General features: G+C 49.1%; 1 protein-coding gene across 1 annotated transcript in view; it reads right to left on the minus strand.

The window, feature by feature from the left end:
* Nucleotides 1-19,363, minus strand: part of UST (uronyl 2-sulfotransferase) — a 312,517-nt gene extending 293,154 nt beyond the window's left edge. The window contains exon 1 of the mRNA XM_051836817.2: nt 18,960-19,363. Within this exon, the coding sequence (XP_051692777.1) occupies nt 18,960-19,227 (268 nt within the window). The 5' untranslated portion in view covers nt 19,228-19,363. The remainder of the gene's footprint in view (nt 1-18,959) is intronic.
* Between the last annotated feature and the right edge of the window lie 5,750 nt (nt 19,364-25,113).

A 25,113-nucleotide genomic window follows, 5' to 3' on the forward strand; every position in this document is an offset into this window, starting at 1 on the left:
AGTCAGTATCCATGAAAAGAGACGGAAAACTACTGACGTGCTGTTGTTGAACTACGCTTCCAGGCAGCATGGGTGAGAAGTCCTGAGAACCCCCTCTCCCCAGCCCCCGGAGGAGCCGCTCAGGGCTTGGGAGGCCTCTGGACTCAGCTGCGAGGGAGAGTGAGGCCAAGTCTAAGGATCACGCAGGACGCCTGTCCAGCCTCCTCCCCAGCCCCAGTTTTTCCTTTCTCTTTCCAAATCTCTCTTTATGACTAAAAAATACGCTGTATCACCCTGTGGTCCCAAAACATCGAGTGCTTTCCCCACTATGCACCGACCAGTATAGCACCACGTTCCTTCACAATCCATGCCTGCACCTGCGGGCCTCCCCGGCTGTGACCTTGTCTTCCCTGCACCGTTTTCTGGCTACTCTGTGCCGTCCAGCGTACCCAAAGGTGTCACAATTTCACCCAGCCTTTGCGTGAGCTGCTCCTTTCAGCTGGAATGCCTTGTACCCACATCTCCACCTGGAAAACTACCATTTATGTTCACACCCAGCTCAACTGTCACCTCTTCCATGAAGCCCTTAGTGCCCTAACGTGCTCCCTGTTCTTCTTCCCCGTGGCATGTAGTCAAATCTCTATAACCATGAGTAGCTGCATGAAAATGAGGCATTCACTCATCTGTAACAGTGACTAGACGGGTAGCAATTCCAAGAACCTTTAGGTCATCAGCTTACTCTGTTTTGGAAGAAAAATCTTGAAAGAAATGAAAATCTTTCAGTGATTTCAGAGTAAATGTTTTAGAGTTCTGAGTTCTCGAACTATACGTTGGCAACGTCAGGTGAAGCTGCAGAGGTCTTGGGACGCACACAGAAATCTTTAGTTAGTCCTCTGGGAAAGGCAAAAGGAGAGGGGTGAGCCCTGCCCAGGCTCCTACGTTCCTATACACCCCTCTGCCACCTGCTCCGGTCAGATTTCTGCATGGATGACTGCCATGAAGAGGTGTATTAGCAGACATTACAGAGGCAAATTTTCACACCATTCCAGGCAGGAGGGTACATTCTCTCTATAATCCCTTTAAAGCTCCAACAGAGCCTCAGAGAGGTTAAGTGAATTGCCCAAGGTCACACAACTGCATGGTGGCGATGCCAGGACTCAGAGGACTTCCGGTTGGAAGCCTAACGCTCTGTTAACTCTACACTGCCTCTTGTTCACATTAAATAGCCTGTTAAAGGCAAATTCCCAGGAAAAAGTGAATGGGATTTCCAGGAAAGAAAAGGCAGCTCTACTATACCACTGTGCTGGCCCTTAACTGTCCGTGTTTCCAAACTGTAGTCCCTTGTATGATATAAACATTAAAAATAACAACCCACAAGAACTAAATCACCCATTATCATCTAACTGCTTATAAAAATAGTGTGAAAGTCAGTGATGTCCCTGTTCCCAAGATGCCCCTAAGTGCACAGACTGGCAGAGCCAGGCTGTCACCAGGGAGCTCTCCCAAAAGACACAGGTACAGGCTGTGTACAAGGGGGGCTCAAAATTCAGTGAGAATCCAGGAAGCAGAGGCCAACACATCCACGCCATCTGCACTTGGGCAGAGAGTAGAGAGTGTGATCATCTCGCCTGGCCCCAGTGCCAGCTACTGGGATTCACCAAAGTTTGCTCCAGAAACACCAGCAGTGGGGGGTGAGGGGACTGGGGAGCTCAGTAAGGCGAGAGGCACAGATGAGAGAGATGGCAGAAGGGGCCCTGGGCAGGCGCCAGCACTCCAGAGAGGTACCCGCTGGCCACAGAATCACCCCCACCCAAAATTCAGGCTCAAAGAGCACCCAGGGCTTCCACGTTCTCTAAAGAGTTAAGTAACTCATTGCGACGTTTGAAAACAGAACTCATTGCCAAAGACCGATATTCAAGCATGATGACTTCTGTCTCCAGTTAAACTTGGAAAATCATTTACCTCACACCAAACTAAAGGCCAAAAGGATTTAAAAAGTCAACGGAAAAGCAAAACAATACAAGAACCTGAAGGAAATAGAGAGAACATGTATTTGTTGTCAGGAATGTAAGCTCTTCTCAGTATACAAGCGAATGAAAAAAGAAAACAATACATGGGAAAAAACCAATTAGTGCCTAGGAAAAATAAAATATGTAGACTTTAAAGACTAAAGGGCAGATGAAAAACCAGGAGTTTGTTATCTGCACCCAAGGCTAATCCCTTTCATTTCTAAAGAACTCCTACAATTGATAAGAGAAAGGAACAGGCAGACAAGGAAACAATGAGAAAGGGGTTTAAAACTGTAACTTCCATGAATGGTGTCTTGTAAACTGTTCACTTTCACTAATATTCAAATTCAAATTAATGTATAAGAACATTGAAGTATAATATTACTTTACCGTCTTTCTCCTGCTTCTTGTCTCTCTGCTTCTCAAATAAATAAAATGTTTAAAGGTAGGGGATAAGACTAACATGGGAAGTGAGATACTCAGCAGACTCATAGAATGGCGGATGTCCTAAATAGCACTCTGGCCTCAGAATCAGCCCTAAAGGCACTCGGATCTGGCTGAAAAGCCCATGAGAGTATTTCAGGCATGGAAAGCCAAGACACTCTGGCAAAAAGATCTCTGTGAGTGAGATCCCAGTGGAAAGAACACGTCTTCAAAGAGGGAGGTGCCTTTCTCTGAAGGGAGGAGAGAACCTCCACTTTGACTATGACCGTGTCTAAACAAGATAAGAGTCGGAGAACTCAAGGGGCTTCCATAGCCTTGGAAACTCATAACTGGTGCATAGGGAGATTACTGATGCCATAGACAGGAGTGTCAATTTGTAAAGTCAACAACAGGAGTCACTGTGCACTTACTCCTCATGTAGGATCTCTGTCCTTAACGTGCTGTACACTGAGGCTTAATGCTATAACGAGTACTCAAACAGTATATTTCACTTTGTGTTTCTATGGGGGTGCAAACGATTGAAATCTTTACTTAAGAGTGTTTAGTAACTGATCTTCTGTAAAAAAAAAAAAAAAAGAAAAAAAAAGAAATTATCAATTCCCAACTTGACTCTCACTGGGATTAAACATGACAATAGGTCTGATCTGATTTCATCATCATTTAAAAAAAATCATCTATTATTTTTCACTTTATGTTTCTGTGTGGGAGCAAACTGTTGAAATACTTACTTAAGGTATACTAAGCTGATCTTCTGTATATTAAGATAATCGAAAATGAATCTTGATGTGAATGGAAGGGGAGAGGGAGTGGGAAAGGGGAGGGTTGTGGGTGGGAGGGACGGTATGGGGGGGGAAGCCATTGTAACACATGAGTCGTACTTTGGAAATTTATATTCATTAAATAAAAGATAAAAAAAATAAATAAATAAAATAAAGGTAGGGGATAAGACTTTTGGACTGGGGCCGGCACCATGGTGCAGTAGGTTAATCCTCCGCCTGCAGTGCTGGCATCCCATATGGGTGTCGGTTCTAGTCCCGGCTGCTCCTCTTCCAATCTGGCTCTCTGCTGTGGCCTGGGAAAGCAGTAGAAGATGGCCCATGTCCTTGGGCCCCTGCACCTATGCGGCAGACCAGGAGAAAGCACCTGGCTCCTGGCTTCGGATCAGCACAGCCCCAGCCGTTTGCAGCCATTTGGGGAGTGAACCAACGGAAGACATTTCTCTCTGTTTCTCCCTCTCACTGTCTGTATCTCTACTTCTCAAATAAATAAATAAAATCTTAAAAAAAAAAAAAAGACTTTTGGGCTAGCAGTAAAGACACTCATATCTCACACATCAGAGTCCCTGGATTAACTGGGCAAAGCAGGTTACAAACCCAGGTGAAACAGTCAAGACTTGATCAATATGGCAATTTGTACTAAAATCAATTTGAAAACAGGTTACATGCTTCACCCCAGCCATTTCAAATCTAGGAATTTATTCCAGGGAAACAGAGAAGTCGCCAGGAATTTAACAATGTTCATCACGGCTTTATCTACGATGTTGCAAAAGAACTGGAAGCAGGCTACATATGGAAAAGGCCTTGCTAGGGAATGAATACATTCCACCAATGTCATGGAAGAACATGTGACACATGGCGTGGTACTGCAGGCTGTGTTACTGCTGCCACGGCGAGCAAGCAGTGAACGAAGCTCCTTATTTTCTATAGCGGGCATTGCTCCACTTCCCAATTTTCTATAGCGAGCATGAATTAATGGTTTTAATCATTTCTTAAAACTGTGTCTTTTAAAAGTTACATTGAGTCACTGCAATTGCTTGCCTTATGTATTTGCATCCAATTATTTGCTCTGCCCACAAAAATGGACTTGACTTGGGGGATTTGGATGCCTGGGACACATTCTGATTCTACATCTCAGCACCAAATTTCAAAACACGCAGGAATCTGCAGTAACTATTAAAAGAAACGTCATACCTAAGACCAGTTGTTTTGCTTCCTACCCTTATCAGTGAATTTGACGTTAGGTCAAAATCCATAGGCTCACATATTCCACATAGCCTGCATTTCAATACCGTGCATTGCAGAGATGGTTGTAAACCTGAATCATCTCAGTGTGTGATCCTCAGTAAAGAAAAACCTAATGTTCTTAAATTCAAACAACTAAATTGGTGAGTGAAAATTCACTTTAAAAGAAATGTATACAATGTTTACTAGACGGGCCAGCATTGTGGTGCAGTATATTAAGCCACGGACTGTCATGCCAGCATCCCTTAGGAGTGCAGGTTCGAGTCCCGGCTGCTCTACTTCCTATCCAGCTCCCTGCTAATGCACCTGGGAAAGCAGTGGAAAATGGCCCAAGTTCTTGGGTAATTGTCACCCATGTGGTGACAACCTGGATGGGGTTCCAGGCTCCAAGTTTTGACCTGGCCCAGTCTTGGCTGTTGCGGCCATTTGGGAAGTGAACAGATGAAATCTCTCTTGCTCTCTCTCTCGCTCACACACTCTGCCTTTTAAGCAAATGTATAAATAAATAAATCTTTTTAAAAAATGCTTACTAGCACAGCTCCTTAATGGGCTATGCTGAAGCCTCACCCATGTGTTGGTTGCAAGTATTAATTACTTCCCAGAAATGCTACCACAGGGACCCTTGCCACTCCAAGTGTGGTCATCTGACCAGCAACACCTGGGCACTTGCTGGAACAGCACCATCTCAGGCCAGAGCCCGGGGCCCCAGGGGATGTGAATGCACATCAAAGTGTGAGAAATGCTGGCACGGAGAAGCGGCAAGCTCAAGTGTTAGAAACCGCAGCCAAATGAAAGACTGTAGAGGAAGACGAAGCTGCCCTCCGTGGTACTGTAAGCAGACTTAAAGCACAAGCGCTCTGACCCTGCGGGTACAACAGTCCTGCTCTACCGTGGCTGCATGGTAGGACCACAAGGCAAGCTTTAAGCACTTACAGCCCCATCTTTGGCCAAGTGAATAAAAAAATCAGCATCGTCCAAAGCTGTCCAGCTTACTGGCTGTAGCCAGATCTCAGAACCTCTGACCTACTAGCATAAACAGGACCCTCTCCAAAGAGATCCTGGGTCTAACCATAGCCAGGCACAACCAGTCCCTGCTCCTGCTCTCCTGATGAACATTTGTTGGGGGAGTGCACGGGCAGACAAGGAGGAGGTGATACAGGAAAGGGAGGAAGACCCCAACCCAAATGGGAAGGAGAGCTATAGGGAAACACATGTGTCTGATCCTTGAAGACTCGGTGATGTGAGATTTGAGGAAGCATAAGCCTGATGAGCAAGACTTACTGTGAAATTGACAAGAAGTCACCCATCAAAGCCACAAAGTGGTGGGAGGCGGGGCTATACTTTGCCACTGCAATGCCTTATGTCATACAGAGGCACAAAGACAGAGGCCTCCTGAGCAAGCAAAGTATCTTCTAGCAGGTTCTCCCTGAACCCACACTCTGCACCAAGGCTTGGGTCAGAAGCAGGCGGCCCTCATCGTACTGCATACATTTCAACACACAGCCACATGGAAACCCCACACCCCTCCCTGGCTCTAAGGAGCAGGACAGCAAGATACAAGTCAACTAACGCATTCGAAAAAGCTCAGCACCACACTGTGAACTCCCAAGTCTCCAGGTGCCACCACCACGTGGGAACTCCAGATCGCATTTGCTCCGGTGAGCAGGGCAACAGAAAGATGCAAACAGTGGTTTCCTTCCTTGCCCTTCAGTTCCTGGGAACCTCCTTGTCTCACAGCACGTCCGCACGGACGTAACCACAAACATCTCAGACTCCGTAAGGCTGTTCAGTGGGCAAGCAGGAACAGCCTTTTGAGTTGGGAAGCGCATGCGCAAAGTCTCGCCATCTGGGAAAGCAAAACAAAGACCCTGCCATTCGAGTTCTCTATGCGTGTTGATTTCTGGAAGCTTCTTCCCCCTTTTCACCTCTGTGTCCCACGCAACTGGAACAGAGCTGCCTCCCAGGGCGGCCCGGGGGAACCCACGGCACATTTTGAGGAGCTAGCAGAGTTATCCCGACACTGGTGAGGCGGCTTCCCCCTGGCTGGAGGTTATGTCAACACTCTTCTCCTAGGGCAGCTCCCTAGGAGGCCAGCGCACCACAGTCCCGGCCAGGCTGGCAGGGCCGCAGGGCTGGTTGCACAGTCACCTCCCCGCCTTATTCAGCCCTGCCGCGGGCTTCCCCAGCAATCGCCACTTCGCTGCTGTGGCAAAAATAACTTCCCCTTGAGCGTCCGTCTGTGATTGCACACACGTTTTTGGCACGTCGCGGGACGCCTTCTGACACCGAAGCAGGATGAGATAGTACGGGATCTGCAGTCACACTTCTGTGACGCTCCCAGCGGATGAGTCAGCTGCACTGTTTGCTCGCATGTTGAGAAAACACTTCCAGGCAGGAGGGGCTGTGTTCAGGGCAGCACACAAGTGCCTCCCGGCCTGGGCTTCTCTCTAACCCAGAGAAGCCCGCAGGTGCTGTGCGCTGTCCCGCGCCGGGGTGGCTTGCTGACTGTGGTCTGAGCGGTCAGCTCACTCAACACTGATGTGGCCCCAAGTACTAACTGTACGATGCTTGTGCTAAGGGTGCTGGGATAGAGCTGCAGGCCACTAGCCCACACATCTGCACTGGCACAGAGCAGTGGAGGGTGGCACCGTCATTGTCAAAGGAGACAGTTCGGGGGGGGGGGGGTCACACATCAGCACACCGTGCAGGCTCACAAACCTAGGGAACTGGATCATTCCTCCGTGCTGCAGGCTACATTAACAGAGGAAGGTGACTGAGATATTTCACAGAATTAAAACCAGTTCATCTTTTTTACTATTATTAGTTGCATTCATAGACAGAAAGAGATCTTCCATCCACTTGTTCACTCCTCCCAATTCCTGTAACAGCCAGGGCTGGGCTAGGTCAAAGCCAGGAACCGGGAACTCCATCTGGGTGTTCCAAGTGGATGGCAGGGACCCACGTACTTGAGCCATCGCCTGCTGTCTCCCAGGGTGAGCATTCACAGGAAGCTAGAGCCGATGCAGTTGTCCCAAGTGGAGTCTTCACACTGCACCCAACACCCCCCATTACATCTTTCTGCATGCTCTTCGCCCAGCTGTGTGTCCTCCTCTGCCAGCTGCCTGCTCGCATGCTTTGCTGCCGTTGAGTTACCTTCTCCTAACCCATTTATTAATGTTTAAATATCTGTGTATTATCCTCTCCTCATTTGCTAGAGAAATGTCTGTTCCCAGTCTGGATCTCTCGGCTTCATTTACTGGCTGACTACGCAGAAGGTTTTGTGTTACTGTAGTTCTTCCCCTTCGCTGTTTCAACTTTCTGATCTGAAAAATGACCTCAGGTGAGAAACTACCAGAAGACAGACTTAATTTGTCTGGAGGAGACCTCTGTTGGGGTTTAAAGGGGACTGACCTGGTAGTCGCCTTCATATCACTTTGGTCTAGCATGCTTAAATGTATTCCACCTGCTTATATGTATTCCACTTGACCACTGCAGGCACTTAGCGGCAAATTGTTCTCAGTTGCCACAATTAAAAGACTTCTTGTCTTTTCCAACAGGGCTTCAGAAAGCAATGGCTTCAGTGATTCTCAAGAGGTTCCCTCCCCTGGGGCTGCAGATAAAAATCAACAAGTAGACTCTTCCTCCCCCTCTGCCACCTCCCCAAGCCCCGCCCTGTCTCCATCTCCTGGCCACTGGGACATATTCCCAGGCTGACAGTCAAGACCATGAGGAAACATTGCTACAATGAGGATCTGAGAGTAGAAAAGAGTTGAGAAGTACAGATCCAATCAAATGCCTTTGTTTCAGAGAGTAGGAAACAGAAGTGCAGGAGGCCCAGGTGACTTAACAACACTGACCACTGAGCTGCTGTTGGGAGCCTTTCCAGACTCCTGTATAGTGCCCCCCCCACTGACCCACACAGCATTGACTGACAGTTCTGCCTACCCAATGGGAAGGCAGTCATGTCCAACAGCTTTTGTGTCAAAGAAAGAAGCTCTGTGCTGGAATGGCACAGTTTTTAAGGGCTCTAAACAAGAGAGAGCTATCTCTATCAGATCATGTAAAATCACCATTTGCTTTCAACTGTGATCAACTTCTATCCCAAGTGGAGTGGCTCCCCCCAGCTCTGGCGGCCACCAGAGGCTGGGCAGAGAGTGGGAAACAGAAGCAAGGTCACCCGGTTCTTGGGAAAGACATGGTTCACTTTTGTGGCTCCCTGCTCTTGCCCTGACTTCTGATGCAAGACAAGAGGGAACTGAGAAAAGAACGTGGCCACACTGCTGGGTGGGGCTGCTCACCAAAGAGGCCAGGCTTCCAACAGCAGTCGGTCTTAGAGCTCAAAGTGTTTGAAAGAGTGCGACTCAGCGATCACTCCCAGCAGTCCATCCCATCCCAGAAGGAAAGCCACAGCACACTCCCTGCACATTGCAATTTCTATTCTGCGAATGCAGGAGGGAAAGAGAATATGGAGAAATTCATAACAGAGGAAAGCAGGCTGTGCAAAGAATGTGTTCCTTGCGAACTTTCTAGGAAGCAGGAGACACAAGAAGGTTCATGTGTATCTAATTAACAGGGAGAATGACTGGGGCTTGTCCCCTGTAGAGGAGCGCTCACCAATCCCAGGGGGACAAGATAAGCCACAAAAGTATCAGTGAAGTAGTTGCATATTCCTGGACTAGACTGGTTCCTTGAATTGGAAGCCAAGTCATAAGCAAGTCTGCATTCTTCCACTCAGGCATGTGGTTCTGTGTGTGTGTGTACATGTGCACCTGCAGGTGTGTGCATGCACTTGTATATGTAAACTAAATAAGGAGGAAGTCAGAAGCAAAGAATAAAGTGGGAAAGTTGATATATGTTGAATTCAGTGCCAAGCCTCGGGCTAGAGAAGCACCCTCTAAAACAACAATTATCAGTCCCATCCTTTAGATCAAAATGCTCAAGGTTCAGAGAATTTCAGGATATTGCTCCAGCCTTCCCTGCTACTAAGTGGTAACAGAGTGCTTTGCTCTCAGAATTCTACTCTACAAAATCTTTATTCTTTCTAGAGCCTGGTGTTGTTGACCTTGTAGAAGGCCTTCAATGAATATTTGCTGAAATATTAAACAAGTGAATTTATTTTTTAAAAAAGATTTATTTAGGGGTTGATGTTGTGGCCTAGTGATTAAAGCCACTGCCTGCAATGCTGGCATCCTATATGGGTGCTGGTTCAAGTCCTAGCGGTTTAGTTGTTGATCAGCTCCTTGCTAATGGTCTGGGGAAAGCAGTGAAAGATGGCCCAGGTGGCTGGGCACCTGCCACCCTCATCGGAGACCTAGAAGAAACTCCTGGCTTCAGTCTGGCCCAGCCCTAGCCATTGCTGCCATCTGGGAAGTGAACCATCAGATGGAAGATCAATCTCTTTTTTTTCTCCCTCTCTCTCTGTAACTCTGACTTTCAAAATAAATGGATAAATCTTTTTTTAAAAAAAGATTCGAACAACAGAGCAAGGGAGAGAAAGAAAGAGGGAGAGAGAGAAAGGGAGAGAGATCTTCCATTGTTACTTCAATACCCAAATGGTTGCAACAGCAAAGTGTGGGCAAGACCAAAACCAGGAGCCTGGAACTCCATCCTGGTTTCCCACATGGGAGACAGTGGCCCTGGGCCACTTGGGCCATCTTCCACTGCTCTCCCAGGCACATTATCAGAGAGCCGGATCAGAAGCAAAGCAGTTAGAGCTCTAACTGGCACTCTGATAAGGAATGCAGGTGTCAAAGATGGTGGCTTAACCTGCTATGCCACCATGCTGGTCCTACAAACAAATGAACTTATATGTTTCAGAATATTTCCAGTTTTCTTTTCATTGAGATTCTGAAAAATGTACCTCCTGAACTAGAAAGAAATCAATGGTGTTCCTGAAATGCACTAGAGTTAAATATGTTGGTTATTATCATCAATCACTGAGTAAACTAAGAATTATTTTGTCAAAGCCATAATTTAGGGTTATTTCAATATCTTTCACCAAACAAGAGTAAAAGAATTGGTGCACTAAAGCCTAGTTTTAATTTTTCTATGTATTCTCTCTCTCTCTCTCTCTTTTTTTTTTTTTTTGAAAGGGAGAGAGAGAGAAAGAGAAAGAGATGAGAAAGAGATTGATTCCATCATCCACTGATTCACTCCTCAAACATTTGCAACAGCCAGGGCTGGGCTAAAACCAGGAGCCCAGAAGTCAATCCAGGTCTCCCACATGGGTGGCAGGAACCCAAGTTCATGAGTCATCACCTCTTGCCTCCCAGCGTGTGCATTAGCAGAAAGGTGGGCAGGAGGCAGAAGAGCTGGGACTTGAAACGGGCACTCCAACAGGAAGTGCAGCCACTCCAAGTGGAGTCTGTACCAGCGCACTAAACACCCGCCCCCAAGCCCTAGTTTGATGGGTTGGTCATTTTTGCCATTTTAGGTTAAAATCTGTTCAGCCACTATTTCAAAAATCACATCATCCCATGGTCTCGCCTTTGTAAAGACCTAAAGTCATGCTTGCAATACACTGGCTAATTTAACACAAATTGCTACCAAGGGAAGACACCAACCCACAGAGAGAAATAACTGCTATTCTGCAAATTCCCAAAGTGAACGCTCTCGCAATGATAATGCGAGAAAATGATAAGAAAACAAGTGAAATTTGCTTTCTAGTTGTTTAAAGTTGCATGAGGCCAAATCTCTAGACTAACCTCAGTATTCTTAAAACTACAAAGAGGGCTCTACAAATTATTCCAACTCACTAAAGGTAGAAGGTGGACAACTCCTGTGCACCAAAGATGATGTTGATAGAGCCATACGTCACAGTGATTTCCGTATATTCCTTTGGTTCCTAGGCTTCTGATAGCAAGGAAGAAACTGGCTGAGGACATCAACTGAGCTGGAGTCCTTCCTGATATCCCTCCCCACATTCTTTACTTAAAATACCACACAAAGCAGAGTGAGTCCTAGCAAAGCCCAGTGTGCTTAGCAAACACACTGGACCAACAGCTCCTTCCAGAGGGGCTGTGAAGAGCACGCATGGCACAGTCAGGGTAGGGAGGGGAAGAACTGCACAAGCTCCCACACATCAGAGAGCTTACCCACAAACAATCACAAGGCAAGAGAGCAGGTCAAACTTTAGAAGTTCCAAGTTCTTCAAACCAGGTAGCATCCAACTGACTGAATCAATTCTAAAGCTTATTTTGATCATACAAGTAGATGCTTTTAAAGCCTGTTAAAAATGTCTAACACTTTCAGAAAAAGCAACTGACATTTCTTCCTAAAAACAAATCATTCCTTTTACTAGAGAAACAAATAGGAAATAGTGTTCCTGTATGTTTGTCCTGCTTATCACACCTCAATGTGAAGACAAAATGGATTGCATGTGAATTCCAATTTCATGAGACCACTCGCGATTTCCTTGGAAGCCTCGTGCTACACTGTATAAGGAACATCATGCACCCAAATGTTTTCTCCTGCTGAGCTCACTGGCTCCATTCCAGTAAGCAAATACAAAGATAAAATATTCATATCCGTGGTACTACAGTCTGTTATGCAAAATCCGCTACACTCTATTCCTCGTAGAAGCCACAATAATCTTTGGGACAACACTAAAAGAGGTTAAGTGCCAATTATCCATGAATTATTATACATTAGAACCAAATCAACTGTAGTGTTTAACACTCAAGATAATCCACAACTGTAAAACCAGACTCCAACATTATTCTGAGGAGGTCCTCATCCTCAGTCAATCATTGGAATTTATTTAGATGTTACTAGATACCCAGGCCTTGTACTCATCACTTTACACACACTAAAGTAGAACACTAATTCCTTGCTCCTTGAGAAGCTGCACAGCTTTGAGACAGAGAACAACACATACAGCATTGGGTTTAAGTCAGCAAATCCTATTCAACCACCAATTTAAAAGCAAAGCTATATATCTGGTAAGGGTCCAATGTACAGAATATATAAAGAATGCTTACAACTGGGCAGCAAAAACCATCCATTTCCAAAACAGGTAAAGGATGTGAGTAGACATTTTCCCAAAGAAAACATGCAAATAGACAAAAAGCACACACAAAGATGTTCAACATCACTAAATATTAGAGAAATGCAAAACACAATCATAATGATAAGCCACCTCACACCCATTAGGTTGATTATACAAATAATAAGTAAAGGAGAATAAGAAGTGTTGGTGAAGATGTAGGGAAACTGGAATTCTCATACATCGCTGGTGGGGATGTGCCATGGTGTAACCCCTGCAGAGGCAGCTTCAGCAACTGGAACAGAGTTATCCCCAGGACCCAACTACTCCACCTCTAGGTGTGCACTCAAAAGCACAGAGAAGGAGCTCACGCAAAAATGCATACAGCAGTGTGCACAGCAGCATTGGTCATAGTAGCCAGAAAGTGGAAAGAACCCAAATGTTCAGTAATGCATGAATGGCTAAACAAAATACGTTATTTCCTTCCATGGAAGGCTACACAGCATTTTATTCCATAATAAAAAGAAGCACTGTGGAATATCATGAAGCCATAAAAAGGAATAAAGTGCAATACACGCTATCAAATGCAAGAACCTTGAAAACGTTACGACAAATGAAAAAGTCAATGAAACACATCATGTATTATTACTCCATTTCTATGAAATATACAAAATAGGCAAATGTATACAGACTGGGGTTATAAATAAAGGTATGGGTTTCTCCTGGGATGAAATGCTCTAAAGTTGACTACAGTAACAACTCTACACCTCTGTGAACATACCAAAACTCACTGAAAACAATTACCCATTAAAAACTAAAAATGGGTACACTGTATAATATGTGAATTGTATCACAACAAAGCTATTTTCAAAATGCTAAATACACTTAACCTTGTAGAATAGTTACTCCATTCCTTTGATTGTGAAAATAAGAATTTTTGGTGAAATATTATTCATTTCTGGTAACTGAAAGGGTTTCTGCATATTAGTGTTTGTTAAAAGCCAGGTTTCTATAATACAAATATAGGTTAGACAGAATTTACTTGTGGTCAAGTCTTATTTCTTTAACAAGATAAAGCGGGGCTGGCACTGTGGTGTAGCAGGTGAGGCCGCTGCCTGCAGTGCCGGCATCCCATATGGGCACCCTTTTGAGTCTTGGCTGCTCCGCTTGTGATCCAGCTCCCTGCTGTGGCCTGGGAAAGCAGTGGAAGATGGCCTAAGTCCTTGGGCGCCTGCACCCATGTGGGAAACCCAGAAGAAGCTCCAGGCTCCTGGCTTCGGATCAGCGTAGCTCTGGCCATCATGACCATCCGGGGAAGTTAACCAGAGGATGACAGACCTCTCTCTCTCTGCCTCTGCCTCTAATTCTGCCTTTCAAATAATAAAATTAAAGAAAAAAAGAAGATAAAGTAAGTGGTAGCTCCCGATAATTCTATCAGCTACTATAATTCACCAACCAAGATGCCTTTTATTGCTAGCACTGCTCTCAGCAGCACAGCTGCAAGGCTAGCTACTGCTTCTACTCCTCCAGCTTCTTGCTGGGAAAGCAAAGGATACTATTTCTTTTGGGACTCAAAGAGCTTGACCAATTTCTAGTCTCTCCCAAACAAAACCAACTAGTGTCTTAAACCTGGATCAGTGACAGAGAATCTGAAGAAAGACGGTATCCAGATAATCCATATTTATATGTGTTTTTAACAATTCATACTGAGACCAGTCTACATTAAAAATAGTCTACAAGGCAGTGTGCTTTTCACCATCCCTGCCATGTGTTTGCAGAACAGATTGCCATAAATTCTATTTTCCATTCCTCCTCTATTGCAGTGCTACTGTGTCCCCAACCAACCCTACAAGAGAAATTTGCAGCCATAAACAAGAGTGTCATTTTTTCTATGTCAACAACTTCTATTGATAACATCACATTTTATACATTCATTTCCTAGATTACTGTTTGAAACCTGAAGTGCTATATTTAAACCATGCATGATATGCAGAAGAAAAATAAAATCTGGTTCTGAAGGTTGAGAGACTATTTGTAACAGATCTGGGCCTCTATTTTTACTTCTCCTTGAAACTCACTTAAACTTTAGAGAATTTCAAATTCAATAAAATGACATACTTTTCATTTCTTGACACTGGAGTGCCAGGCTCACATATAATACATGTAAAGATTGGTGACTCTGAGAACTAAGCCATTATACCCGCATTTAAAGTGGTAAAATTAAAAATGGAAAGGAAAGCATACTCACCCAAGTTCAATCCCAAAGATTTAACTCCCATAAAGGCTAAAGCACACACCCAAGGCTTGAGGATAAATCGTTAGAGTTTGCCAATTGTACAAGATCAATAGTAAGCCATCTGGCTGATTCTGTTTCTATCAATGTAATGAATGTTATTCCAAGTTTTTGATATTTCCACAGCTCATAAGCAATGAGACTACTGGCAGCAAGGCTGCATCACAAGCTAATTTCTGGGGGAGTTTCCATTTGATTGTTGTTGGTTTTCCATAGCAAGTCAAAGACTAAATGCCACTTCAATTAAAAAAAGTGGATTTCACCGAACTGGAAACAGCATGGCCTCCACGTTCAAGTGCAGCATTCACTCTCTTCCTCTGTCACCTCTGTTCACCCATTTTGAGGGGGGGAAACATGAGACAACAGTTATTCCTGCATAATTTTCATCCCCCAACTTCCTTTCATCTTTTCAAATTTGGTGCAGCTGAAAGATCTTGAAGACACATACTCTGCCCTTCTCCAAACAGATCTGAAGAAGGAGCTGCCTGGCACTGGCTGCTATAGTGGAGAGAAAGCTTGGTCATGACTCCTTTCTCTTGCTCCCCCAACACGTGACTCTCTGGTTGCCTCCCCTCACCCCATTCCATGCCTCTCCTAACCTAGAGAAGTCTAAAGCCAGCTGGGACTGCAGCTGTTGGCTGGTCTTTCCCTTGAAATAACGGGGCTTAAGTAGCAAAGCAGATGCATTTCTCAAAGTTAAAATTAAACAACGAAATCAATGTACCTGACCTTTAAAAATACTCCATAAATCTCCTCTCTCCCATCCCCCTTTCTCTTGAATCTGTGAGAGCCCTCCTGAAGGCAGCAGTTTCTTCTAGAACAATGGCTCTGGAACATTCTCCTGCAGCAGGGGCACCTGGAGCCCTGCTCAAGCAACGCTTGCTCAGGCCAGGCCAGGGCTTATGCAGTAGGTCTAGGATGTGACCTGAGAAACTACATGTAGAACAAACTCCCAGTGATGCTGATGCTGCAGGCCCCAGGAACCCCCATTGAGAACTGGCGCCTCAACACAGAACAGCTGCTGCAGGCAGCCAGGCAGCCCAGGTAGTTGCCATTCCAATTCACATCGCCTCCAGCTGCTGCAGCTCAGGGAGAGTCGAGTTCCCCAGTAACTGGAGGAAGCACAATGCAACAGCTGCTGGATTGTATTCCATTCTGCTGGCCCCCCAGGACCCCCAGAGTAAAAGTAAGAAAAGGGAAGGGAAATCATGTAGGTAATAATGATCATTTACAGCCAGTCAGCTCTCTAGATTGCCATGGGCATGTTGGCTATATTTCCAGTTTGTCTCTTGAGCAGCCTAGGGTGCTTGGCAATGGGCACTGGAATCAGAAGGACTTGGGTTTCAGTCCTGCCTTACTTGGGGTGTATCTTTCACACATCTTTAGCATCATGCCTCTCATATAAAACACGAGGATAACCACAGAACCTTCCACCAGTGTTGCTCCATGCGTTCAGTTTCTCTCTGCCTGTGCACTGGCGGGCACATGCGCACTGCATGGTAGCTTTCATCACAAATGCCTCCATCACCTTGGCTGTCCCATGAGAAGAGGTCATCTGTTAAACACAGTTACTCCCATTTGGTCATTAATTCAGCCAGTATTTACTGAGTGCCTACTTAGCCTCAGACATAGGATACTGTGCAAATATACTGAACTAGTACTCTGTAAAGAAAAAAGTCTTGCTATGAAATTGTTTTTATTTGGAAAATTTTGACTTGAAGTGAAGTCACCCTTAAGAAAAACACTTGCCTCTCAAACTGGCTGACCAAGAAAATCGCGAGAATGTGTTTACTGGCCGTGAATTTGTTTTGACAGACACTAAAATGATAGAATGGAGGAAGGGGGGTGTAATTCTACAGATCCCCTGGCCTGATATTATTCAGGGCATATTTTAGACCACCCTAAAGACCGCAAGCCCACTTTTCCTGAAAATCAAGATATTTATGTGACAAAACAACAGGAAACAAATTTGGCTAAGGAGGTCCTATTTTCAGTTCACAGTGAGGTCATGTTTTAACCCATCTCAGCGGTCAGTTGGTAGAGGGAGTAGCATTAACCTTTCTGGTTCCTGGCACGAGCGCTGCCCCATCCACTTCCCGTCCGCCGACCGCACACACTGCCCAGGCCTCCTCAGTGGTTGGAATCAGCAGTGAAAAGGTGATGGTGTATGCGATACAAACTCAAGCTGCCAGGCTTTCCTTCTTCCTCCCCTCCTGCTCTCGCTTCCCCAAGGAAGATCTCAGAACCCCAACCTCCTGGGAGCAAGCTAGGTAGAGGTTTTAGAAACCACCTATCGCCGGTGCCGCGGCTCACTAGGCTAATCCTCCGCCTCCCGGCGCTGGCACACCAGGTTCTAGTCCCGGTTGGGGCGCCAGATTCTGTCCCGGTTGCCCCTCTTCCAGGCCAGCTCTCTGTTGTGGCCAGGGAGTGCAGTGGAGGATGGCACAAGTGCTTGAGCCCTGCACCCCATGGGAGACTAGGAGAAGCACCTGGCTCCTGCCAACGGATCAGAGCAGTATGCTGGCCGCAGAACACCGGCCGCGGCAGCCATTGGAAGGTGAACCAACGGCAAAAGGAAGACCTTTCTCTCTGTCTCTCTCTCTCTCACTGTCCAATCTGCCTGTCAAAAAAGAAAAAAAAAAAAAAGAAAAGAAAAAAGAAACCACCTATCACCACGAACAGCCAAAACCTGGGAAGTTTCAGGGTCCTAACCAAGGTCAAGGGCTCTTGAAGAGTCCTTTTGCACCCTTGACCACTGTACTGTCCCCTACAACTCTGGCCTCTATGCCTTGCTTCTAGGAAGCTTCTGGGGAAAAAATTACCTGATTTTACAGAGAAAGGCTAATGCGCACCAACACCACTCACCTCCCCAAGCCAGTCAGTAATGATGGCTGTGGGCGGGGACAATCAGTCCTCTTCCTGACAGCAGTAGGTGACTGCGAAATGCCAAAATGTGGAACTTGCAGAAAAAAAAGAGATTTGAGTCCCTAATAAAAAGGCATATTATATCTCCAATGCTCTATGAAACCAGGTGCTAAGCATTAATACTTTGGAAAGCTACTCGGGCAGTATTTCCCTTTACTTTTCCCTAACTCATCTTGCAAAACCATGGCGTCCCACCATTTTTGCTGATATAAAAGTTGTAACTTCCAATCTGAGCTCCTCTACATGGGAAAAACTGTGCTTTCTCTGTGTTATTTCCAAACGCCCTCACACGTTTGTCACTTCGCAGGCGCGCGCGTGTGTGAGTGTGTGTGTGTGTGTGTGCGCGCGCGCGGGCTTGCTTTCCTGCCAAACGCTCTGTTCTCTAGACCCGTGGCTTCGGCGATGGCGAAGGCACACCTGGGGTCACAGCGGCGGCCTCCAGCCAGCCCATCCCGTTTCGGCGCTCGCTGTCCCGGTGCAGGTGCCGGATGCCGCTCGCGTTTGTCATCTACGAGGTTTGCAGCAGACTGGGGCTCTGCGCGGCTCTCCTGGCACCGCGTCTTCTGGCCACAAATCTGAGTGCTCTGCAAACTCGTCCCCGGGACCTGGCGTGCGCTCCCCGGGCCCAGGACGAGGGAGGCGCCATTCCTGCCTACTCGCTGAGCGACTCTGGTCTCCACCGCCGCGACCCCTCCCTTCCCTCTTCTTAAGACAGGAGGTCTCGCTCCCAAACCGCCACCAACCAACAACAAAAGTTCTCACTCGAGACGCACACAGCACGGCGCGCAGTCGGGTCACAGGCGGCGACCCTGCTGGCCTCGCTGATCCACACGCCCCCGGACGGCCCCAGTCCCAGGGGCTCAGCTCGCTCGGACACGCTCGCTGCGGAAGGCGAGGTGAGCAGGGGCTGTCAAGGGCCAGGCCAAGGAGCGGGACGGACCAGACCGAGGGCTACACCCACCCGCACACTGTGGAGCGCGGGACCCGACGCGATGGTGGTCCCCAACGCTGTCATGGAACGGACTGTCTCCCCCATGCTTGCTCCCGCATCGCCGGGCCTGAATACACACAACCACGCACGCATCCATCCTGCCCCAGTGCGGGGCGGGCGGGGGCAGGTGGACGGCGCCCCACCCGGGGTATCTGCCGGGTCCCCGCAACCCGCCGGCGCTGAAGGTGGCGGGTGTCACATCTGGGCAGCCTCAGAGCGGCGGCGGGCTGGGGGGCCGCTCGAGAGGTCCCCGGCGCGCCCCCTTACCCCGGGACACAACTTTGCGCGGCCGCCGCCCGCCGCGCGTCCTTACCCAAATACTGCCGCAGGTCGAGCAGGAATCGAGGGGGTCCCCCGCTGAGCTGGTAGAAGAGGGAGCCCAAGCAGAAGACCAGCAGCGTGGCCATGCAGAAGCCGTAGTCCCGGAGGGAGAAGCGCAGGAAAGGTAGCAGGGGGACCCGGCGCTTCCAGCTGCCCAGGCCCGGGGGGGCGCCCCCAAGAGGGGCCCCATGGGGCCAGGGATCCGCGCCGCCGCCGGGATGCTGCTGCTGCTGCGGCTGCGGCTGCTGCTTCTTCTTCATCGCCTGCTCCGCCGCCTCGCACAGCCGGCCCGGGCCAGGAAAAGGTCACCCATCCGCCGCCTGCAGAAGAGCCCGGCCGGCCGGCCGCGCATGGGGAGGGCCGCGCCGCGCCGCGGGCAGCCGGGTGGGGGTGGGGCGGGGCCGAAGTTGCCGGGCTCAGGAGACTTTCCTCGGCATGGTCCCCGCCGCCCGCCGCGGCCCGAGCGCCTGAGCTGCCCGGCCTCGGCTGCGGGCGCCGCCCGCGTCCGTCCCGCGCGCGCGCGCTCAGCGGCTCGGCGCCCCGTGCCCCGCCGCGCCTCGGGCTCGCTCGCGGCCGCCGGGGCTCGCCTTCAGCGCCAGCGTGGACCCCCGGCTTTGTGTGCGCGTGTGTGTGTGCGCGCGCGTCTGTGGGTCTCGGCGTGTTTTGTCCCGGCTCAGGCTCCTCTGAGGGACGGCAGGGAGGAACGGGAGGCGGACACCGTCCGCTCGCTCCACCTCCTGGACAGGGGTTTTCCTCCTCCGCCTCCTCCCCTTTCTCCCTCCGGCGCGGCGCCGCCGCCTCGACCCGCTCTCCCGCCCGCGCCGCGCGGTCCCCGGGGCGCGCTCGGTGTCACGTTACCGCGGCTGCGGGGGCCGGGGGCGGCGCGTCTCCGCCGCCGCGAGGAAGAAAGTTTCTGGGTGTGTTTTGTGTGTGCGTGCCTTCCCCCTTTCTCCAACCATCTGGCCTCGGTTCCTGCATCGCCAGCGACCTCTTGGGGCCCGCCGGCTTCCCTCTCCTAAAAACTGGACGGCAGGGAGGAGCGCCACGGAGCTCGCCGCTCTGTGCGCGCTCTGCGCTCCGAAACTTGTCCCTTGGACCTGCTTCCCAGAGGCCGCCGCGCCCTGCTGGCGTCTCGGTTCAAGACTTGGCTGTGTGACTTTGCAGAGAGCGCCGGTGGGGGGAGTTAGAAACTAAACGTGTCCCCCACCCCACCCCGTGGGGGGGGGGGGCGGCTCGGCGCCCCGGCCCCCTGGGAGAGAGAGGCCGAGAGGACCCTGTCTCCCTGCGCTCCCGCAGCTGCGCCCCGCCGCGCACGGAGAGGGCCCGCAGCGGTCGCCAAGGGGAAAGGGCAGGTCCCCTTCCGCACCTCCTTCCCCGGCCGCCTGGGTCGCCACTAGGAAGGCTCGGGGCGGGACGGAACCTGGGGCACCACAGCTGGTGCTTGGCCAGGCTCTCTGACGAACAGCTGGTTACCAATGTATCTGCAGAAGCTGTGCCACCTGGGGCGCCTGTGCCTTGCCCCAGGGTCCCAGAGCCAGGAGGAGTGGGGTTGGGAGCCGCGCTCAAATCTCTGACCCTCAAGCCCACGCAGCCGGGCCCTTTTCCTGGTCGTTGGCGTGGGGATGGCCCTTAGTGAGGGGCCATACTGAGACCCTAAACCTCGTTTGTGGAGCTTCTCTTCCCGGGCTCCCTTCTCATTCTCTGTGTTCCCGTAACACAAGATTAAAGGGAGAATCAGGAGCCGACAATTTCTGTGATTCCAAGCCTGCTCCGGAAAACCCTTACAGGGAGTAGGAAGAGATTACGATTTGAGAAAAGTACTCTGTGGTTTAATCTACAGATGAGTATCTCCCGTGCATGACTTGAAACCTGGGTGAAAGGACACCAAGTTCAAGAGCTGAAGCGAGTTACAGGTGAGCAGGTTACTTGAGATGTTACATTGTTCTGACCCACTTTCTAAGGGAAAAGGCTGCTGCGTGGGGGGCCCCTTGGTTCTGTTGCAAGAACTCCCAAATGGAGTGCTAATGGTGCGTCCCACATTTATCCCCTGAATCAGGGAGTATCTGGGTTAATATGCCTATTTCAGGAATGTGAATGCCAATCATCCGTCATTGCCCATTAGTTTCATGGGTAGCCCTGGATAGATGCCTGTTCCCATTTTCTGAGTCTATGCAGAGGGACCAGGAGACCCGAGGGGCAAAGCCCTGTTTCACGTGTCAGAGAGCACCTGGGACCCACAAGGACCAGGCCCTAAGGCCTGACCCAGTAATCTGAACACTGGCTGGATGCACAATACTGCACAAAACCCGCTGTCTCCCCAGGCCTGCTCTCACTGCCCACGCCTGGGATGGGGGAACCTTCCAATTCTTTCTCCTAAGGAGAGGAATCTGAGAAGCAGGGAGAAAGGAAGCAGCCATGTGACAAAGGAAGTAAATGTGGGGAGAAACGTTGAAGCAGAAACTGAAAAAGTTAAGAGGGGAGGACAAGGGGGCACCGTCCACCTTAAAAGAGTGGGTCAAGGACAGGAATTTTAGAGGGAAAAAAAGGGTCAGTGTTTAGAAGGCTGCGTGACTGGCCTGGCTGCCTAAAAACCCCAGAAGGAAAAGCCAAACCATCAAGACAGACAGCTGCACGTGGGAAAATGCCCTGTGCCTTACCCCAACAAAAGCTTGGACGTTTGGATAGAACTGTGTCCTCTGATGTCCCATAAATGTCCCTCCAAGTAATTGTTTAAATGCTTGTACTAATGAATGGTATCTTTATTTGAACCATGTAGTAGATCTACTAAGTATAGGACTTTATGAACAGCTTGTATTATTAGGTTTAAACTTTAATGAACCAGTACTTCATGCAACACCCAGAGCTCCACCCTCTAGGCTTCTCAATTGCTTCTCTTTCCAGTGACTTTTTAAAATATTGATTCTTTATTTATTTGATAGAGCAATATAGAGAAAGAGAGAGATTTTCTTTCCTTCTGCTGGTTCTCTCCCCAAATGTCCACTCCAGCCAGGGATGCCAGGAGCCCAAAATTCAATCCAGGTCTCCACTGTGGTGGCAGGAACTCAAGCACTGGAGCCATCATCTGCTGCTTTCCAGGGGCATCAGCAGGGAGTTCAGTTGAATTCAGGGTAGCTGGGACTCAAAGGGGCACTCAAAGGATGCGGGCATCCCGAGTAGCTTATCACACGGTACCACAATACTGGCCCCTCCAGCATCTTCTCATTTCTGCCCCCTGGGCCACCCACTCTGGTCCTTGGTGACTCGCTTGAATTTATCCTCACTGTCAACCTTCTCCACAATCTCTCTCTCTCTTTTAGAATGTATTTGACAGGCAGATGAACAGAGCTCTCTCCCATCCACTGATTCACTTCCCCGAATGCCTGCTACAGCCAGGGCTGGGCCAGGCCAAAGCCAGGAGCCCAGAACTCAAACCAGGTCTCCCAGGCAGGTTGCAGAAACCCAAGTACCGCTGCCTCTGCAGGAAGCTAGAATTGGGGATGAAACTGAGACCTGAACCCAGGCTCTCTGACACGGGATGTAGGGGTCCCAAGTGGTGTCTTTACCACCAGGCCAAACACTGGTCCCCAAAACCACTGTGGCCTCCAGCCATCACCCCTCCTATCCCTCCACCCAGGATCTCTGGTGGGCACACTCCAGGGCTTTTTGCATCTTTCCAAGGACCTTGAACTCCTTTATTCTTTACCCCCTCATGTGTTTAATTTCTTCCTGGCCCAGTGTTCTTCCTGATCCCTTGTTACGATCACTTTCTTGCATTCCCTTGTGTTTCTCATTGTCTATCCCACAGCACTTGCCTGGAGAAACCCAGGCTTGGTTAATCCCAACTGTGCAACTGGATTGGGTCAAAGGAAAGCGCACGGCTCTGCTCGCTGGCTTCTCTGGAGAGCGTAACTCTCCAGTGGATGCTCACTCACTGCTGCCCAGGAGTCCCACTCCCACGGCTTCTCTCTCCTCCAACCTCCCGTCTCCACTCTTCACTTCCACGCCTTCAGTCTCAGCTGATGACCTTGCCCTGCACTTCACTGAAAAATAGAAGCGGCAAGACAGGAGCTCACTCACTTCCCCGCCAGGCTGTGCCCACACTCTCTGCCATTCCTCCCGTCTCCATGAGGTCCTGCTTTGGTGAATGCCAAGTCTGTCACTGACTCTGTTTCCCACACCAACACCAACACCAACCTCACACCCAAGGCTGCTCCCTGCCTAGCCTGCTGCATCTCCACAAGCAACAGTATTATCTAGTCTCTTGGGCCCCAATCCCAGAACTCTCCCTTTCTCCTTCCTTCACTCCTATAGCTAGACCATCTGGAAATTCTTTATGCGCTACCTTCAAAAACAGTAACTAGGGCCAGCATTGTGGCATAGCGGGTAAAGCTACTGCCTGCGATGCCAGCATTCCATATGGGTACCGGTTCAAGTCTCAGCTGCTCTACTTATGATCCAGCTCCCTGCTAATCTGCCTGGGAAAGCAGTGGAGGATGGCCCAAGTGCTTGAGTCTTAGCACTCATGTGGGAGACTCGGAGAAAGCTCCCGGCTCCTGGCTTCAGTCTAGCTCTGCCCTGACTGTTGAGGCCACTTGGAGAGTGAACTAGCAGATGGAAGATATTTCTCTCTCTTTCTCTCTGTGTTTGTGTGTGTGTGTGTGTGTTTGTCCCCCTCTGCCAAATAAATAAATAAATATATTTTTTAAAAATGTCAGAATCTTAGCTCTTAGCTCTTTTGCCACCACCCTGATCCACACCACCATCATTTCTCATTTGGATTGTTATATCAGCTTCCTTTATCAGTGATGTTCAGGTTTAGCTATTCATAGTAGAAAAAAAAAAAAAAGACAGTGGATTAAACAAAAGAGAATGTTATTTCTCTCTCATATGAAACAAGTCCTATAATCGGCAGCCCAGAGTTGCTGTGGTGTCTCCGTGGTATCATCAGGGACCTGGATGAGTTTTCTTTCTATCTTATCATGCAGCTTCTATTTTAAAGGTCTCCCACTGAAGCACAGTTGCTGCTGGAGCTCCAGCCATTATTTTTATGTTCCAGACTAGCAGCATGAAGAAGCAAGAGAGAAAAGCCCTCTTCCTAACAGAGTCAGTTCTTTTTAAGCAGTTTCCCAAAAGTGCTAGAACTCTTTCTAACAGCCAGAACTAACTCACAGAGCTGTGTCTAGTTTTAAGGGCAGAGTGCTAGGGATCTACATTTCATGTGGGCACATTTCTTGAAAAAAACAAAGTCATTGTTCTATCACCAAAGAAAGAAAGGGTAGATGAGCAGCAAGGGCACCAGCAGTCTGTCATTCCTCCTAGCTGGTCTCCAGGCCCAGCCCTTTGCTCTGCTCCCCTACCGGGAGCAGTCAGAAGGGAACTTCCCTGCTCAGCACTTGCCCTTGGCTCCCAGTGAAATCAGAGGTACGGAGGCCCTCAAGGTCCTGCGCGGTCTGACCCCGTGGTCTCTCTGACCTCATCTGCTATCACTTCCCTACTCACCCTGAGCCATTGCTCTTCATCAGACAAACCAAACTTATCTCTTCCCAGGACGAGTGCCCTCTGCCTAGGAAGGTCTTTTCCTAACCCCCACCTGGCTTGCTCTGTGACTGCTTTCTGGTTTGGCTCAATGCACACACAGACACACACACCTAGAAGAGTGTTCACAGGGAGTAGCTACTCAGTAAATATTTGTGGAATGAAAATGTTAGTTTTTAATATGAAGAGTCTAAAGTTCAGCCGGCGCCGCGGCTCAATAGGCTAATCCTCTGCCTAGCGGCGCCGGCACACCGGGTTCTAGTCCCGGTTGGGGCGCCGGATTCTGTCCCGGTTGCCCCTCTTCCAGGCCAGCTCTCTGCTGTGGCCAGGGAGTGCAGTGGAGGATGGCCCAGGTGCTTGGGCCCTGCACCCCATGGGAGACCAGGAAAAGCACCTGGCTCCTGGCTCCTGCCATCGGATCAGCGTGGTGTGCCAGGCGCAGCGCGCCGGCCGCGGCGGCCATTGGAGGGTGAACCAACGGCAAAGGAAGACCTTTCTCTCTGTCTCTCTCTCTCACTGTCCACTCTGCCTGTCAAAAAAAAAGAGTCTAAAGTTCAGTGGGTCAGAGCTGACCGTCCCATGGCTGGCCACCTGGAGGTGAGAGATGGAGA

Source organism: Oryctolagus cuniculus, chromosome 5 (assembly GCF_964237555.1).
Source record: "Oryctolagus cuniculus chromosome 5, mOryCun1.1, whole genome shotgun sequence".
In the NCBI taxonomy this organism is placed as follows: domain Eukaryota; kingdom Metazoa; phylum Chordata; class Mammalia; order Lagomorpha; family Leporidae; genus Oryctolagus; species Oryctolagus cuniculus.